Source organism: Somniosus microcephalus, chromosome 22 (assembly GCF_052327205.1).
Source record: "Somniosus microcephalus isolate GS21.2 chromosome 22, FLI_Smic_1.0, whole genome shotgun sequence".
Taxonomy (NCBI): Eukaryota; Metazoa; Chordata; class Chondrichthyes; order Squaliformes; family Somniosidae; genus Somniosus; species Somniosus microcephalus.
The window spans coordinates 50,652,746-50,670,321 of NC_141008.1; the positions used below are offsets into that span (position 1 = coordinate 50,652,746).

A 17,576-nucleotide genomic window follows, 5' to 3' on the forward strand; every position below is an offset into this window, starting at 1 on the left:
CGTACAATGGCCAGCTTTATTTTGACATTTGTGCTGTCAGTGTTCTACAGCATTGAGGTGCTGCAAACACTGACAAGCACTGCACAAAGGTGAAGGGCTGCACTCAGGCTCTCCCATGACTCCATATGCTGATGTGAGAGAGTTTCAAGGGCACCCATGCTGATGGAATAGATGGCAGGTGAAACAGAGATGACAGAAGCGATTTGTCAATGGTGGGAGAGGTAATGAGGTCAGACTGGATGGAGACTTGTGTAAAGACTTGCAGCATCCTGAATCTGTAGTGGAAATGCAGTTTAGAGAAGCTAGTGGGTAAGGGAACATTTCTCAATCAGCTGGGAGCTTTGACTTGACATTTGAAGCTGTCAACTCATCAGCTGATTCAATGGCCACTGACCTCCCGCCTCAGCTTCACAGACGAGTGTTATGTCTGACATTGGTGATAGGTACTCGATTGCCTGGGCCTGAGCACATGGAGTTTGATAGTGCTGTTATCGTATTGTGTCTGACATTGGATATAGGTATGTGATTGCTTTTGCCTGGGAGAGTGTGTTTGGATCAGCCATTAAAAGCAACATGAACTGAGCTCTGCATATGGCCTCTGGATTATCTTTGCAAACACAACATTTGGCGACGAGGATGGGATAAGCACACACAGCGCCCTCGGCCCCGACAGCTCTGACACTGTAATGCTCGCGCGACGGCAGCAACGCGCGCTACCGCGGCAACAGTGTGGAAACTGCGGATCTCGTTCACATGCTACCAGAGCGCAGAATTGCCCCGCGCGCGGCCAAGCCTGTCGCAATTGTGGAAAACAAAATCACTTTGCCAATGTCTGCCGCTCTGCCCCTGTTGCTACAAATGAACACTCTCAGTCCTCAAGCAGTTGGCCTATAATTCACAACGTGAGCTCTGGGCCAGTAGTGGCTTTCAAGTCATGCACAATTAACCTGAATGATGTGTGCATCCCTCTGTTGTTGGATACCGGTGCCAGCGTCTCACTGCTGAATGTGGTCACATTCAAACGCTTTTTCAGCTCCCTGCCACTCTCTGCACCCTCCACTGCCCTTTGTGGGTATGGTAATTCGAAAATTGGACTAGTGGGCTCAGTCAACCTCACTACGCTATGGTACAAAAGTTTTGCCAGATTTTTGTTTTCATGTGGCACGCCAAGGAGTTAACCTGATGGGACTGGATCTTTTCACTGACCTGGGTTTTTCTCTCTTGGACACCGGCGGGTCTGCAATTCTGCACGTCGCATCACCGTGGCACCAAACATGGTCAGCACTCTTCGAGGGTCTGGGCTGCCTGACTGCCTTCACCCACCATCCCATGGTTGACTCCACCGTTACCCCTGTCATTCAGCCACTGCGCCGCATCCCGCTTGCTCTCCGTGACGGGGTCACAGCTGAACTAAAGCAGCTACTGGAAGCTGGCATCATCGAACCAGTTGAGGCCTCCCCATGGGTCTCCAACCTGGTGGTCGCAACAAAAAAGTCAGGTGGTCTACGCATCTGTGTTGATCTTCGAGCAGTGAATAAGGCCGTAATCCCTGACAAATATCCACTGCCCACGTCAGAGGAACTCACAGCACAGTTCTATGGTTCCATCCTGTTCTCGAAACTGGACCTTCGACAGGGCTATCTACAGGTTCCCCTCCACCCCAGCAGCAGGGACCTCACTGCTTTTGTGACACATGCTGGCGTCTTTCGGTACACCAGGATGCCATTTGGACTTAGCTCTGCACCCAGCTGCTTCCAAAAGGTGATGTCCTCTGTGCTCGCGGACATTCCTGGGGTGGCCATCTACCTGGATGACATCGTCGTGCATGGGCCCTCGACCTCCACGCACGACGAACGCCTTCACAGAGTTTTCACGGCTCTAGCAAAACACAAGCTCACACTGACTGGCGAAAAGTGTGTCTTTGCTGTTTCAGAGATCGAATGTGTGGGGTTTGGTTGTCGGCTGATGGTATATCCCCACTCCAGTCAAACGTGGATGCCATTCACAGCATCCCAGAACCCAGCTCTGCAGCGCAGGTTGCCTCCTTCCTTGGCATGACTGGGTACTACCTGAAGTTTTTGCCCCAGTACTCAGCCACCACAGCCCCACTGCGCCAGCTCCTGCGAAAGGATGAGCCCTGGGTGTGGTCACAAGCCTGTACGGAAGCTGTTCGCCTCCTCAAATCGCAGCTCACGTCGCCTCCAGTGTTGGCTCACTTTGACGTCGCCAGCCCCACCCTCGTCACCTGCAACGCGTCCGCTGCAGCTGTGGGGGCGGTGTTATCGCAGATACAGAATGGAGTGGAGAAACCAATCGCCTTTGCCTCCCGAGCCCTTAGCCCCACTGAACAGAAGTACTCAGTAGGCGAGCGTGAGGCGCTGGCGTGCGTCTGGGCATGTGAGCGGTGGCACCTGTACACGTATGGCCGTGCCTTCACCCTGTGAACCGATCACCAGGCTCTCACTGCCCTGCTGTTGACATCTGGCACGGGCCACAGACCACTGCGTCTACACCGCTGGTCTGACCGCCTGTGCCAATACAATTTCAGTCTGCAGTTCACACCAGGACGTGACAATGTTGTTGCAGATCTGCTCTCCCGCACTGTCTCTGCCCCAGCCCCACTCGTCGGGTCTGAACATGTGGAACAGGATATCGTCCAGATGCTGCACATGCCTCTCCAAACCACAGTCTCTCTCCAGGAGCTCAAAGAGGCCTCTGAACAGGATCCGGCCCTCTCCCAGCTGTGCACCTTCCTCAGAGATGGCTGGCCTCGCAAGGTGCCTGAGGAACTGTCTGCCTACTCCAGAGTTAAAGAGGAGCTCTCCTGCTGGAATGACTCCTGTGTTGCACGTGGGCTCTGCACTGTGGTCCCAAGTGCCCTTCGTGCGCGTGTTTTATCCATGGTGCACGAGGGCCACTTGGGCATAGTGAAGCTCAAACAACGATGCCGAGACCTAGTGTGGTGGCCGGGTATCGACAGGGAAATCGAGGCCCTGGTCAAGGACTGTGCAGCCTGCCTTGTAAGTGGCAAGACTGGCCACCAAGCTCCTGCACCCCTGCAACCCCTTGCCTGGCCCTCTCAGCCCTGGGAGCACCTGCAGCTGGACGTCTGCGGGGAGATCCATGGTGTCCCCCACCATCAACGGTTCCTAGTGGTGACCTATGACCTGCACTCAAAATGGCCAGAGGTCACTGCCGTGGGCTCCGTCACCTCTCGGGTCATCATCGATATCCTTGAGTCCCTCTTCTCCCGCTGGGGGCATCCAAAGGCCATCACCACAGACAATGGCCCCCAAATGGTCTCTTCGGAACTCTCCTTTTACCTTGAGGGCAAGGGCATCCGTACTACCACCCCGAGTCAAATGGGGGGGTGGAGCGTTTTAACCAGACACTGAAAAATGGCCTCAGAGCACACCTATCCCAGGGGTGTGCGTTTGACAAGGCCCTCCTCCACACACTGCTGCACAACAGAGCCTCCCAGCATTCCACTACAGGGGTCTCACCTGCATCCCTCATGCTAGGCCGTGAGCTCATGCTGCCCCTTGGCAGGCTCCGCCCCTCGCTAGCTCAGAGCCCTGCTCCACGGGCTCAAGCCACAGTCGCTAGACAGCAGGAGAAGATGAAACTCCGCTTCGACCAGTCGAAGAGGGCCAAGGCGCCCAACATCTCAGTCTCCGATTGGGTCAGAGTCTGCAGGCCTCACCGCAACAATAAGATGGCCTCATTCTGGTCCTCCCCTCTCCAAATCAGCCACCAACTTGGACCAGCCACTTTCTGCCTCACTGACGGCTCTCGGTGGCACGCCAGCCGCCTTCGGAAGGTGCCAGCACCCCCTGATGCGGGATTATACGGACCTAATCCCCAAGCCTTACCCCCAGAGTGGTGGGATGCACATGTGGCTCAGCCAGCCAACCCTCAAGCAGATATTGTGCCTCAGCCTGCTCCTCACCAGTCCCCACTTCGGCCTGCTCTTCACCAGTTCGCACCTCGGCCTGTTCGTACACGTTCTCGCCCTGGCCACCTACAGAACTTTGTCACTACATTTCATGTTTGAAATTCAGTGAGGGGGGAGGAAATGTTATGTCTGACATTGGTGATAGGTACTCGATTGCCTGGGCCTGAGCACATGGAGTTTGATAGTGCTGTTATCGTTGTATTGTGTCTGACATTGGATATAGGTATGCAATTGCTTTTGCCTGGGAGAGTGTGTTTGGATCAGCCATTAAAAGCAACATGAACTGAGCTCTGCATACGGCCTCTGGATTATCTTTGCAAACACAACAACGAGATCTAGGCACAGTTGGGAAACCGGTGGGTGACCTGTCAAATCCAAAAAGCTTGGAAAAAACCATTGGTAAGTGGCTGTAAACAAGCCACTAATTATTTTAATTGCCTCCCCCGCCGCTGCCTGTTGGGTGTGCTCAGCGCTCACAGACCCAACATTTGGTAAAGGCGCGTGTCGGCGGGTTCACAGCGGGGTCCCAACCCGCTGGGGAAAAAAAACACTTTCCCACCTGACCCGCCACCGATCGTGCCCGCTGACCACCCCCACCCCCCCACCCCCACCGCAAAATCTAGCCCAGTGTGTTTCTGATTCAACTAATAGACACAATTCAAAATTTACAGAAAATCACTTCATCAGATTGCATGATACGGACATACTTAGAAAGATGCATCATGATTCCCTACACAGTGATATTGCTTGAACTACCCAATATCCTTAATCTCCATCTTCACTCGACTCCCTCTTGTACTTACCTTGGGTACAGGAGGAAACCTTGAGACTGTATCACATTGTTAAATCAGGGCCAAGAACATCTGATGGAACATTGAATTATTTACTCATTCAGCTGAAAGAGCAAGCACAGAGGTTATTTCACTCGTGAATTGTAAGGGAAGGTTTTTAGTGTTGGCATACTCCACCTGTACTGTACTAAGGATTGGCAGTTTGATCTAAAGGGTATGGCTGCATGTTGAATTCTTCTTTTGAGCCACATTATCAGTCCAGGTGGGGTCTAATACCATTATTTGATCAGTTTGTGCTATTCCTAGTTTTTCTGGTTCCTTGCAGCTTTCAAAAACTATTGCCTGGGACTAAACATTTCCAAAGAGGGAGTAATTGGGTGATGCTCAATCATATGTTGGAGAATAAGTAAAAGAAGATTAAATGGCTCAATGGGTTAGAGTAGAGGATTCATTGGTGCATTGGGTTAGAGTAGAGGTACCAAAGTCTTTTGTCTCTGTGGCCTGCATATGTGCTTATCATGGAATCCTGGGAGGCCACTTGTTTAAATTGATTGCCCCATTAATGTGTACCTTTTAAAATAGGGGAGAGAAACGTAGATTTAAAAACAGGAAATCACATTCAGGAGCAATACAAGGGAGTTCCAGAAACTGAAGTACAGTGTTCATCAATCATAAATTGTTCTATCCCCTCACTTTGGGGATGAATTCTGTTCTGAACATTACAACTTTGAATATGCCTTCTTCTTCTTAGGCAGTCCCTTGGAACCGAAGATGACTTGCTTCCACATTAAAAATGAGTTCGCAGGTGACTGATGAGTCCAATGTGGGACTTACAGTCTCTGTCACAGGTGGGGCAGACAGTGGTTGAAGGGGCGGGTGGGTGGGGTGCTTGGGTTGATGTGCGCTCTTTCCGCTTGGCTTCCGCTTGCTCCCGGCGAAGAGACTCAAGGTATTCGGTGCCTTCCCGGATGCTTCTCCTGCACTTTGTACGGTCTTGGGCCCGGGATTCCCAGGTGTCGGTGGGGATGTTGCACTTTTTCAAGGAGGCTTTGAGGGTGTCCTTGAAGCGTTTCCTCTGCCCACCTGGGGCTCTCTTGCCGTGTCGGAGCTCCGAGTAGAGCGCTTGTTTTGGCAGTCTCGTATCGGGCATGCGGACGATGTGACCTGTCCATCGGAGCTGATCGAGTGTGGTCAGAGCTTCAATGCTGGGGATGTTGGCCTGAGCGAGAACACTGACGTTGGTGCGCCTATCCTGTCAATGGATTTGCAGGATCTTGTGGAGGCAGCGCTGGTGGTACCTCGCCAGTGCTTTGAGGTGCCTGCTGTACATGGTCCATGTCTCTGAGGCATACAGGAGGGCGGGTATTACTACTGCTCTGTAGACCATGAGCTTGGTGCTGGGTTTGAGGTCCTGGTCTTCAAACACTCTCTTCCTCAGGCGACCAAAGGCTGCACTGGCACACTGAAGGCGGTGTTGGACTTCGTCATCGATGTCTGCCCTTGTTGACAGTAGGCTCCCGAGGTATGGAAAGTGATCCACATTGTCCAAGGCCTTGTCGTGGATTTTGATAACCGGGGGGGCAGTACTGTGTGGCGGGGGACAGGTTGGTAGAGGACCTTTGTCTTCTGGATGTTTAGAATAAGGCCCATGCTCTCGTACGCTTCGGTGAAGGTGTTAACAATGGTTTGGAGTTCGATCTCCGAGTGTGCGCAGACGCAAGCATCGTCTGCATACTGTAATTCGACGACAGAGGAAGGGACGACCTTGGATCTGGACTGGAGGCGACGGAGGTTGAACAGTTTCCCGTTTGTTCTGTAAATTAGCTCCATTCCAGCGGGGAGCTTACTGAGGGTGAGATGGAGCATTGCCACAAGGAAGATCGAGAAGAGCGTTGGTGCGATGACACAGCCCTGCTTGACCCCGGTCCGTACATGAATTGGGTCTGTGGTGGAACCGTTGGTCAGGATCACGGCTTGCATGCCATCGTGAAGCAGGCGGAGGATGGTAACAAACTTTTGAGGGCAGCCGAATTTGAGGAGGACACTCCATAATCCCTCACGGTTGACAGTGACAAAGGCCTTTGTGAGGTCAAAGAAAGCCATGTACAGCGGTTGGTGCTGTTCCCTGCATTTCTCTTGTAATTGACGCGTGGTGAAGATCATGTCCATTGTGCCCCTTAGTGGGCGGAGTCCGCATTGCGACTCTGGGAGGAGCTCTTCAGCCACTGGGAGAAGGCGATTGAGGAGGATTCTTGCGATGACTTTCCCTGAATATACTTTGAATATGCCTTACACACCGAAACACATCAATAGTATTCAATATTCTCTTGTAGTACAAATAAATTTGATCACAATTTTTTAAGTACATTTTTATCTTGGTATACAGTTAGGGGGACATTGCTGCTGAACCTGTTTCGATCTCCTTTCACCTCTGGGACCTGAATACAAATCCAACCCAGATTGATGGGATGAAAGTCTCTTCTCTATTGGCTACAAGGGTTTTATGTGAAATGAGTTTGGGCAGTTTCAGCCTGGTTTCTAAAGGGCATAGGCCTACTGTGACACATAGAATCTTACAGCACAGAAGGAGGCCATTTGGCCCATCGTGACTGTGCTGGCTCTTTGAAAGAGCAATCCACTTAGTCCCACTCCTCTGCTCTTTCTCCATAGCTCTGCAATTTTTTCCCCTAAATAGTTATCCAATTCCCTTTTGAAAGTTGCTATTGAATCCGCTTCCACCACCCTTTCAGGCAGTGCATTCCAGGTCATAATAACTCACGGTGTAAAAAAGAATTATCCTCATCTCACCTTTGGCTCGTTTGCCAATTATCTTAACTCTGTGTCCTCTGGTGACTGAGTCTTCTGCCAGTGGAAACAGTTTCTCCTTATTTACTCTATTAAAGCCCTTCATAATTTTGAATACCTCTAATAAATTTCCCCTTAATCTTCTCTGCTCGAAGGAGAACAATTCCAGCTTCTCTAGTCTCTCTACGTAATTGAAGTCCCTCATCCCTGGTACCATTCTAGTAAATCTCCTCTGCACCCTTTGGTAATCTCAGTCAGAAAGGGCATAGGATGGTTGCTTTGAGAAATGAAAAACATTGCATTGGTGCAGTAGGAGGCACTACTCTGAAATGGGAACCAAGACACAGCTGGGTCAGAGTAGAGGAAGGCCGAGAAATTCCTTGGAGGCTCTCCAGCTTCTCCAGAAGATCGGTAGAAACCCCATTTACATGCGCCTAGGGGGTTACCGCTGCACTACCGGCGAAGGAACGCTGGTGGAGCGGGAGCAGCTCCGAGGAATTTCCTGACCGGAAGTTTAACTCTGTATTTAGCCAGGCTGCACTTGATCTGAGAACAATTGCTGTGGTCACCAGGTGCTTGAAATGGCAAAAATGTTCCATTTTCCAGCAATAACATCCCTCATCTGTATGATCAGAAAAATTTAGCTAAAGATATTAAAAAATTGGGAATAGGGAAAAAGACAGACAGACAGGTATTTATAAAAGAACTTTAAAAAAAAAATATTTTTGAATTAGCAAACAAGTTTTGAGTTGTCATAGTGGAACTGAAGATGAATGATGTTTTCAGTGGAGTGCTGCCATAGTTGATCATTATCACTGTCATGTGGCTGCGGTAAGATGTATAACAAACAGTAATTTTAATTTCCCCCTTCAGATATACAACAATGACACACTTTATTTTCTTGTCCCCCTTCAGAAGCCCATGGTCATCCAGAGCTGCCCTGTAAGCGGCCTTTTCTAGAACCCCCTGCCGACGAACACTACTTTCGTCCTCCGCCATATGACCAACAGGTGATGAGTCCATCCTATCGGAATGAAGCAGATCTAAGGGACGCCTGTATGTTTTCCACCCCTGGAGGTGATGTGCCTGGAGGAGCCGCAGCCGAAGAGCATCCTCCTCAAACATTAAACTGCAACATGTGGGCTTCCGTTCCACCGTACGGTAACTGCAGTGTTCAGACCATGGAAACCGTTCCTTATCAGCATTTCTCAGCTCACTTCACCACCACGGCTATGATGCCCCACCTCTCCACCATTCCAGGACAGAGCTCACAGCCTCCCTGCGATTCACAGTTCAGTGGCTATCACTCGCCACCTCAGCACCAGGTTCGACAGCGGGTACCCATTTCTTCTTGTTCCCCACGAGACAGAGTTCCTCCCTCGCCACATGAGAGAGTCCCACCTTCTCCTCATGCTCAGAACCCTCGGGAATTCCTTTTCTCACAAAGCCTATCATTACCGAGAGAGCTACCTACCCAGTACCATTCCGGTTTGGGGCCTATGACAAACTGGACAGACAGCTGACTCAGACTGATATGACCAAGCAGTATTAATAAGAAGGATGCAGAAAAGGCTTGGATTTCTAACATCGGGCAGGGATATATCACACTTCAGAAGCTTAGAATTTGCCTCAATACATCCCTCTCTTTGACTCTGCTAAACCAGAGCTACCTTATTACTTCCTCCAAGAATACTCCTCCAAGAATACTCCTGCTTTTCACTATTTGTTTCAGATTATGTGTTTCTTCCTCAATGTTGAATTGCCGAGACCAATTGTAAAGATGTTTTCTGCAAAGATGTGTTAAGTAAACTAAGAAAGACATAATTGGCAATGCTGCAGTAATCTCCTGTTGTGAAGTTCTGTGTGACTAGACCGGGAAATCTAAGTGTTCTGCAAATCCTTATGTGCATTATGGACAGCGCTAAAAGACAAGTATTTTGTGCTTATATCCAATAGTGGAATATATAAAGAACAGTATCATATTTTTTTTAAACCATCTACAGGTATCTATGAATAATTTTTGATGACTGTGAATTCAGTGGCTGGAGCTGTAATTATTTTTGAATTTTTCTTCCTCTAACCAAGCCCCATTCAGTTGGGTTATCCCCCACCCTGCCCATTTCCTATTGTCTGCTTACGTCATGCTTCGTTCTGTGATGTAGAGTGTGGGCAGAAAACTTGTTGCCAGCTGTCTGCCAATGCTGCTCTGAACTGGCCACAGGGAGGTGCAAAAAAGTTCTTTAAAGCAGCTTGCTTGTCAATTTCCTCTTCCTCACTTGGGAAAGAGATCACCTTAACCCAGCACCTTCCATTGGTTGACCCTGGTTAATGTTTGAGGGCCCACCGTGTGCAGGATCACTGGCGAGAACCAAAGTTCTTACATTCTGTGGTGCAGTGTGTCAGTGAATGAATCCACTGCACTGCCAGAAGCACCAACTTGTAATTCTTCTTTTTTATTATTTAATCTTTGAGGAAGTGTCCAGTTACTGAATAATGCCAAATATATATTTGTTTGCTTAATTACCCATGTAAACTAGCCATTTTCATGTGCATAATTTGATGCAATTATACAGTCTTTTACATGCAGTTTCTGATAAGAAAACTCACTTGTTTGCAAACTTGGGTAATCAATTGTTTGCAGTGTAAAACCTGTGTAACTCATGACGAGATATTCAATTATTGATGCAGAGAACATCGCAAAAAATGGAAGTATTTTAACCAAATGTGCCTAGTAAGTGAATCAGTTTGGTAAATAATTGTGGCTTAAAAAATATTAAACACCTTGAGAGAAACTCTTCTGAAACCCCATCCTAAATTCAGACCTTTTCTGAATCTTTGCAACATTTCAGAGACCCATACCAGCGGCCTTTGTGTTCTAATTGGTGACACAGATTAATGCTTAACCCCACTGCAACCCTGTACAGTCAGCTGTCAATTAACTTTCCAACTGTTGACGTTCATTAAACCTCTTCATTCTGTTTTCAAAAGCTGCTTTTCAGTGCATGTTCTTGACAAGCTTTCTTCAAATTATTTTCTGATATCGTGCAGCATACCAAAGTGTTCTAGGTCAGGAGAATGTGGAGCTTACATGCACTTTTGGGAGAGGGAAGATTTCCCCCCATGCGCTAGGAGTAGCAAAAACTGTAAATATGTTATTTTTAAATGGGTTTACAATTTCTCTATAACCTGCACACAGAGAAAATGTCTCCCCTTGATCTTTGTAAAATGTCCTTTCTTTGCGACTCAGTGCATCGTTTCAGCCAATAGGGTGGGTGGATAACCTTCTGCCTGCTCTGTGACCTCCTCTAGGAGGTACACAACATGGGCCTGCTGGACTCAAACTCTGTTTTTCCCCTTCTCCCCTGTACAGAACTGGCTAGCATCACCCTGTGGTTCCTCTTGCAATTAGACAACATCAGGAGACCGCTGAAAGGGGAAAACATTGTAATGAACCTACACCCGAACACTAAAATAACAGAAAGCTTAATTCACTCTGCAAATATTAAACTGGTACGAAAAGTATAATTGCAGTGCAATTCCGTGCAATCTCAAGCTACCGATTTGGTGCCAGCTCTTCAATTTTGCTCCTTGCCTTGCGCCAAATGGATGTTTCCATAAAATAGTTTCTGTTGTGCTCATCATACAATCAGTACTGCACTGCATGTTGAAAGAATGAGCTTGCATTTATATCGTGCCTTTTCACTTCCTTGCGATGTACCAAAGCGCTTTGCAAGTGATGTATTTTTTTGAAGCACAATCCCTGTTGTTTTGTAGGAAACTGGCAATTTGTACCTTGAGCAAGTCCAAAAACGGGCAGAAACAGGGCTACTAGGTGCCATGAAGTCCATAAGTTGTATTTTGTGGCACGACATCTTTTATAATTTAAAAAGACACAAATGTCACTCTAGATTCATAGGCGACACACTACACAGTACGGTGTTGCAAATATATTTAAAACATAGCTTCAAGAGCATGTATGAACAATATTTTTGAAAACTAAAATGAGGACATTTTCAGCAATCAAATGGTTAATAAGTGCTTGTATGTGCAGTAGAAAAGGACACAATTACTTGTTAGTAGAAAAAAACACTACTAAAGAAAATAAAATTACACAAAAATAAAGAAAGATAAACTAAATTGACAACATAATCTGTTGATAGAAAACTTCTATGTCGAAATAATTCAGCGTACTAGTGAAACTGGCTGAATTTCCTGTCTTTTTGTAGTTACACAGAGATCCACTGGCGGTTCTAAAAGGTAACTTATCTTAGGCAGAATGGTATTAGCTAGTATTGCTTTAATACTAGCATCAGTCCAGCACCATTATGAATCTGTAAATGATTTTGCAAATGTGCTTACTGATTCATTAAAAAATATCACACAACAGCTTGCATTTATAGGAGCATTATCGACACTGGGCCACATAAGGAGATACTACGACAGTTGGTCAAAGAGGTAGATGTTAAGGAGCATCTTAAAGGAGTAAAGAGAGGTAGAGAGAATTAGGGAGGGAATTCCAGAGCTTAGGGCCTAGACAGCTGAAGGCATGGCCACCAATGGTGGAGCGATAAAAATCGGGGATGCTCAAGAGGCCAGAATTGGAGGAGCGCAGATATCTTGGAGGATCGTAGGGCTGAAGGAGGTTACAGAGATAGGGAGGGGTGAGGCCATGGAACGATTTGAAAACAAGGATAAGAATGTTTAAATCAAGGCATTTACGGAGGAAAATATAGGGGATAATGTACTCAGCATCCCAATATGGTCTGTGTTACTCTCTATTGACATCTATGGAGAGCAAAACTATCCGTTTTCTGCTGGGGGTGGGGGTGCTAGTTTAAAATTACTCCCAAAGTGTCAGAGGATGAGGAGCATTACCCTATTCTTATACACTTAACGAGAACAGGTTTTGGCAAAAGCTTTTTTTTTAATGTATACTTAAGACAGATACACACAAGGGCTGCAGAAATAGCACAGCCCTTCACCTCCATGTTTTTTGGTTCTGTAGTTGTTAGATTCCACCCAGCCACACCTGAATGCTTAGAGCCTAGGTAATTTAACTCCACTGAAGAATCTAATTCCCACAATTAGGTTATAATAGATTCAGCTGGTTGGAATAAGAATGCATATTTTTCAGTGTGGTAGGATGTGGGTTTAGCCCTGTGATTCTTCATATATGGGGGTAATTTTGACTTTGTGCAATAGTGTAAAATGGGTGATAGCGAATCGGCAGCTCGTTTTATATCACTCCCAAAATAAAAGCCGAGAAGAGTTGTATAACAGGCTGCCAATTCACTATCACCCGTTTTACACTATCGCAGTTAAAATGACTCCCAGTGAGGTTTTTTACTGGAAGTGTTGTGCAAGAATGGAAGACTACTTTTTTAATGATATTTCTAACATCAGTTCTACAGATGTCATTGAGGAATGCTATGTAGTAAGTCCAGGAAAAAACACAAACACAATAATGAATAATGTAGGAGGAAAATTTCCTCTATAACAGAGGAAAACTTTCCCCTTGATACAGAAAACTCAACGATAAAAATAGATGAGTGTGTATTGGAGAAAAAGCTAACCCAGTCTTGTCTGGTATGATTAAAAAAAGAAAAAACTTGCATTTATATCGTGACTTTCATGTTCTCAGGACATCCAAAACCATTTCACAGCCAATGAGTTACTTTTAAATGTAGTCGCTGTTGTCATCAGCCAATTTGCCAACAAGAAGGCGCCACAAACAGCAATGAGATGTATGACCCGCTCATCTACTTTGGTCATGTTGGTTGAGGGATGAATGTTGGCCAGGATAGCAGGAGAACTCCTTGCTCTTCTTCAAAAGGTGCCACAGGATCTTTCGGATGAGGCGTTAAACTGAGGCCCTGTTTGCCCTCTCAGGTGGTAATAAAAGATCCCATGGCACTATTCGAAGTAGAGCAAGGGAGTTCTCCTGGTGTCCTGGCCAACATTTATTCCTCAACTAACACCTAAAACAGATGATCTGCATTTATTTCATTGATGTTTGTGGGACCTTGCTGTGCAAAAATGACTGCCGTGATTCCTACATTACAACAGAGATTACACTTTAAAAGTACTTCAGTGACTGTAAAGCACTTTGGGGCATCCTGAGGTCGCGAAAGGCGCTGTATAAAAGCAAATCTTTATTTTTTTTTATGTCACCTGAACAAGCACATATTTTAAAGAACTCATCTGAAAGATGCCCCTCTAACAATAAACCATTCCCTCAGTATTGTACTGATGTGTTAGCTTGAATTTATGTTTGTAATTCCTGGAGTGGGGTTTGAATCCACAACCTTCACTACTTCAAGCCAAATATGCTACACTGAGCCAAGCTGGCATTTAAGACTCATAGATTTCTTCGTGTTAAGTCTTGTTTATATCTTGAAGTGCTGTAAACAGTTCTGGTCTACATATTATAAAATGATTTAGAAGCACTGGAGAAGGTACAAAAAAGAATGATACTAGAACTGCGAGTTTTACCTATCAGAAAAGATTGAACAGGCTGGGGCTCTTTTCTCTAGAAAAGAGAAGGCTGAGGGGTGACCTGATAGAGGTCTTTAAAATTATGGAAGGGTTTGATAGGGTAGACGTAGAAAAGATGTTTCCACTTACGGGTGAGACCAGAACTGGGGGCCATAAATATAAGATAGTCACTAATAAATCCAATAGGAAATTCAGGAGAAACTTCTTTACCCAGAGAGTGGTTAGAATATGGAACTCACTACCACAGGGAGTAGTTGAGGCGAATAGCACAGATGCATTTAAGGGGAAGCTGGATAAACACATGAGGGTGAAAGGAATAGAAGGATATGTTGATGGGGTTCGATGAAGAGGGGTGGAAGGAGGCTCGTGTGGAGCATAAACACCAGCATGGACCAGTTGGGCCGAATGGCCTGTTCTGTGCTGCAAATACTTTGTATAAAGGTAAGTTGTATGTTGACATCTGAGTGCAGGAAAGGATGATGTGGCAATGGCAGAATCAGCATTCACTTTTAATTAGCAACGGACCCATAAAAATGGAGCATTTGCTGCACAACGGTGCACGTCTCCTACATGAAGCACCTCAGTGTCAGCAATTACCAATCCACAAGAAAATCTAACCTATTTATCATAACTACATTTCTCCCTATCAAATGATGTCACCTTACAGTAAAGGTCTGCATCAACTTAATTTCAAGAAAAACACTGCTTTGATGATTGTGAAAGTATTAATCGGATATTTTGTATATTCTCTGCCATGGGTTTTACCTGTAAATAGTCTGTTTTACCTAAAATTCTTTAAGGAATCTGTCAACAATTTTGCACCAAATGAAGGAATATGCTATATGGTAATATACATTTTTCTAATCACATTATACTCCATTATATTCAGCTTTAAACATGCATATAGAGGATACATGCTGGGGTCATATTGTGTATGATATATTATACAAGAAACTCAATGAAGTACTGTAATACACAAATAACAAATTCAGAAATATGTTATCAGGTCCATGAGCTGTGTGAATATCGTATTCAGCAAGAACCCAACCTGTCTATTTATACCAGATAGATGCATTAAAAAAACAATTAACTTTGAAACAAAAATACTGATGGACTTATCTGGTGGATTAATTGAGTGATGACTTACGTGGTTGTGTCTTGATTGCTGGGCAGAACCCATATCAGCTGTAACCTGGAGCCTATGGAGATATCATTGTACAATTATTCTAGGTCAATGACAGAAACATGTTGTCTGAGAACCAAAGCAGAGCTAAGCAGAGAAGTCAAATTGGTTCCGGCTTCACGAGGTGGTGGAGAAGAGTCACGGGGTGGTGGAGAAGAGTCACGTGGGACCAGAAATTAAGTATTAATCTTCATTTGAGAAACTGATTGCATGTGACATGCTTGATATGAATGTGTTGTGGCTGTTAATTTTTAATTGGACCCACATTAGCACTTTCCATAATTTGGATTACAAACAGTTCTGTTGAACAAAATCATATCCAATGGATGTTGTATCTTGCCAGAGACCGGAACATGGTTTTAACCATTTTTTGTATATTGTATATGACAGAACAATGCGTACTTTCAGAAATTCAGGGGAGAGTCATTACTCAGAACGTTAGTAATGTTTCAGATATTTGCATTCTGCGCAATTTAGCTTCCTTACAATCCAAACGGGTTAGTCAGAGATGAAAACAATTCTTTGTAAATAACTGGTTGAAGACCAATAAGATTTTATTTTTTGTTGGGATTTATATAAATATTTCCCCCTTAATGCTACCTGCACCTGCTATGCTGCCTGCTTCAGTCAGAAGAATAAGACCATTGAGGCCTGCCAGAGATCAGCCTCAATGCACCTTGACTGTCAGCCCATTCACCTGTGACGGATTGGACTATAGTGGTCCTGCAAGATTTTTTGTAGGTAACACTGGATTCTTCCAGCCCTATTAGCAAGGCGGACTTGCCAGCTTCAGTTTTGTACTCCTCTGAATCTGGTTAAGAATCGGCATCACTTACTCAGTGAGGGAAGACAAGTTTCAATGTTCAGAACCATGACTCTTTGGTTGGATTAGGATTCCAGTGGTATTTCCCTGGAGCGAGCTGTCTGTCGGATCAGTAGCAACTGCAAACGGACCTTTACTATGCCACTGATCCAAACAATAGTCCGTATTATACATTAGTTAGCGTTTCTCAATCTCACATGGGAGCACACTTACATGACAATATCTGACCTATATGATAGCTGGTACATTAGAATCTTTACAAAGTAGGTACCTTGAGTTTGCGAAGGTTTGTGCTGTTGTGGTCTTGGAAGATTTTTGTAGGTGCCACTGGATTCTCCGAGCCCTATTACAAGTTTGGTCCAAAAGAAAAACAAATGGCTAGCCACATTTTTTGGAGTTTACAATATTTGGGATAAAAAACATGCTGTTTATAATGCTGTAATCTGTAACTTTATTGTGTTAAGATATAGAGATGAATGTTTTCAACTTTATAAAAGTGATTCTGTCATCTACTGCTCTAAGATGTTTGCATAAAGTTTTCAAACTAATTTTCAACTATGTGTATTTGGCTGTAGACAAACAGTGTGTGTAAGAACATTGTCAGATCAATAGTTTCGTGTTTTATAATTTATTCTTCCTTCTATTTCTTGTTATTTTTCACCACTATTTAGTTCCCTTTCTCTCCCATTCCCCCTCCATTTACAAGACTTCCCAACTAAAGTGGATAAATCCCCAGGCCCTGACGGGATGTATCCCAGGCTGCTGTGTGAGGCAAGGGAGGAGATTGCAGGGGCTTTGACACTAATTTTCAGAACCTCTCTGGCCACAGGGGAGGTGCCAGAGGACTGGAGGACAGCTAACATAGTACCATTATTCAAGAAGGGTAGTAGGGATAAACCAGGGAATTACAGGCCAGTGAGCCTAACATCAGTGGTAGGGAAATTATTGGAAAAAATTCTGAGGGACAGAATTAGTCTCCACTTGGAGAGGCAAGGATTAATCAAGGATAGTCAGGGGGAGATCATGTCTAACCAATTTGATTGAACTTTTCGAGGGGGTGACAAGGTGTGTGGATGAGGGTAGTGCAGTTGATGTAGTCTACATGGACTTCAGTAAGGCTTTTGACAAAGTCCCACATCGGAGACTGGTCAAGAAGGTAAGAGCCCATGGGATCCAGGGCAATGTGGCACATTGGATCCAAAATTGGCTTAGTGGCAAGAGGCAGAGGGTGATGGTCAAAGATTGTTTTTGTGACTGCAAGCCTGTGTCCAGTGGTGTACCGCAGGGATCGGTGCTGGGTCCTTTGCTGTTTGTAGTGTACATTAATGATTTAGATATGAATGTAGGAGGTATGATCAGTAAGTTCGCAGATGACACAAAAATTGGTGGAGTGGTAAATAGCGAGGAGGGAAGCCTTAGGCTACAGGACAATATAGACGGGTTGGTCAGATGGGCAGAACAGTGGCAAATGGAATTTAACCCTGAAAAGTGTGAGGTGATGCATTTTGGGAGGACTAACAAGGC

The 17,576-nt window shown here is 45.5% G+C and overlaps 1 protein-coding gene across 1 annotated transcript in view; it reads left to right on the forward strand.

The window, feature by feature from the left end:
- Positions 1–10,505, forward strand: part of tbx4 (T-box transcription factor 4) — a 99,339-nt gene extending 88,834 nt beyond the window's left edge. The window contains exon 9 of the mRNA XM_085964694.1: positions 8,467–10,505. Coding sequence (XP_085820820.1) covers positions 8,467–9,074 — 608 coding nt within the window. The 3' untranslated portion in view covers positions 9,075–10,505. The remainder of the gene's footprint in view (positions 1–8,466) is intronic.
- Positions 10,506–17,576: the final 7,071 nt, after the last annotated feature.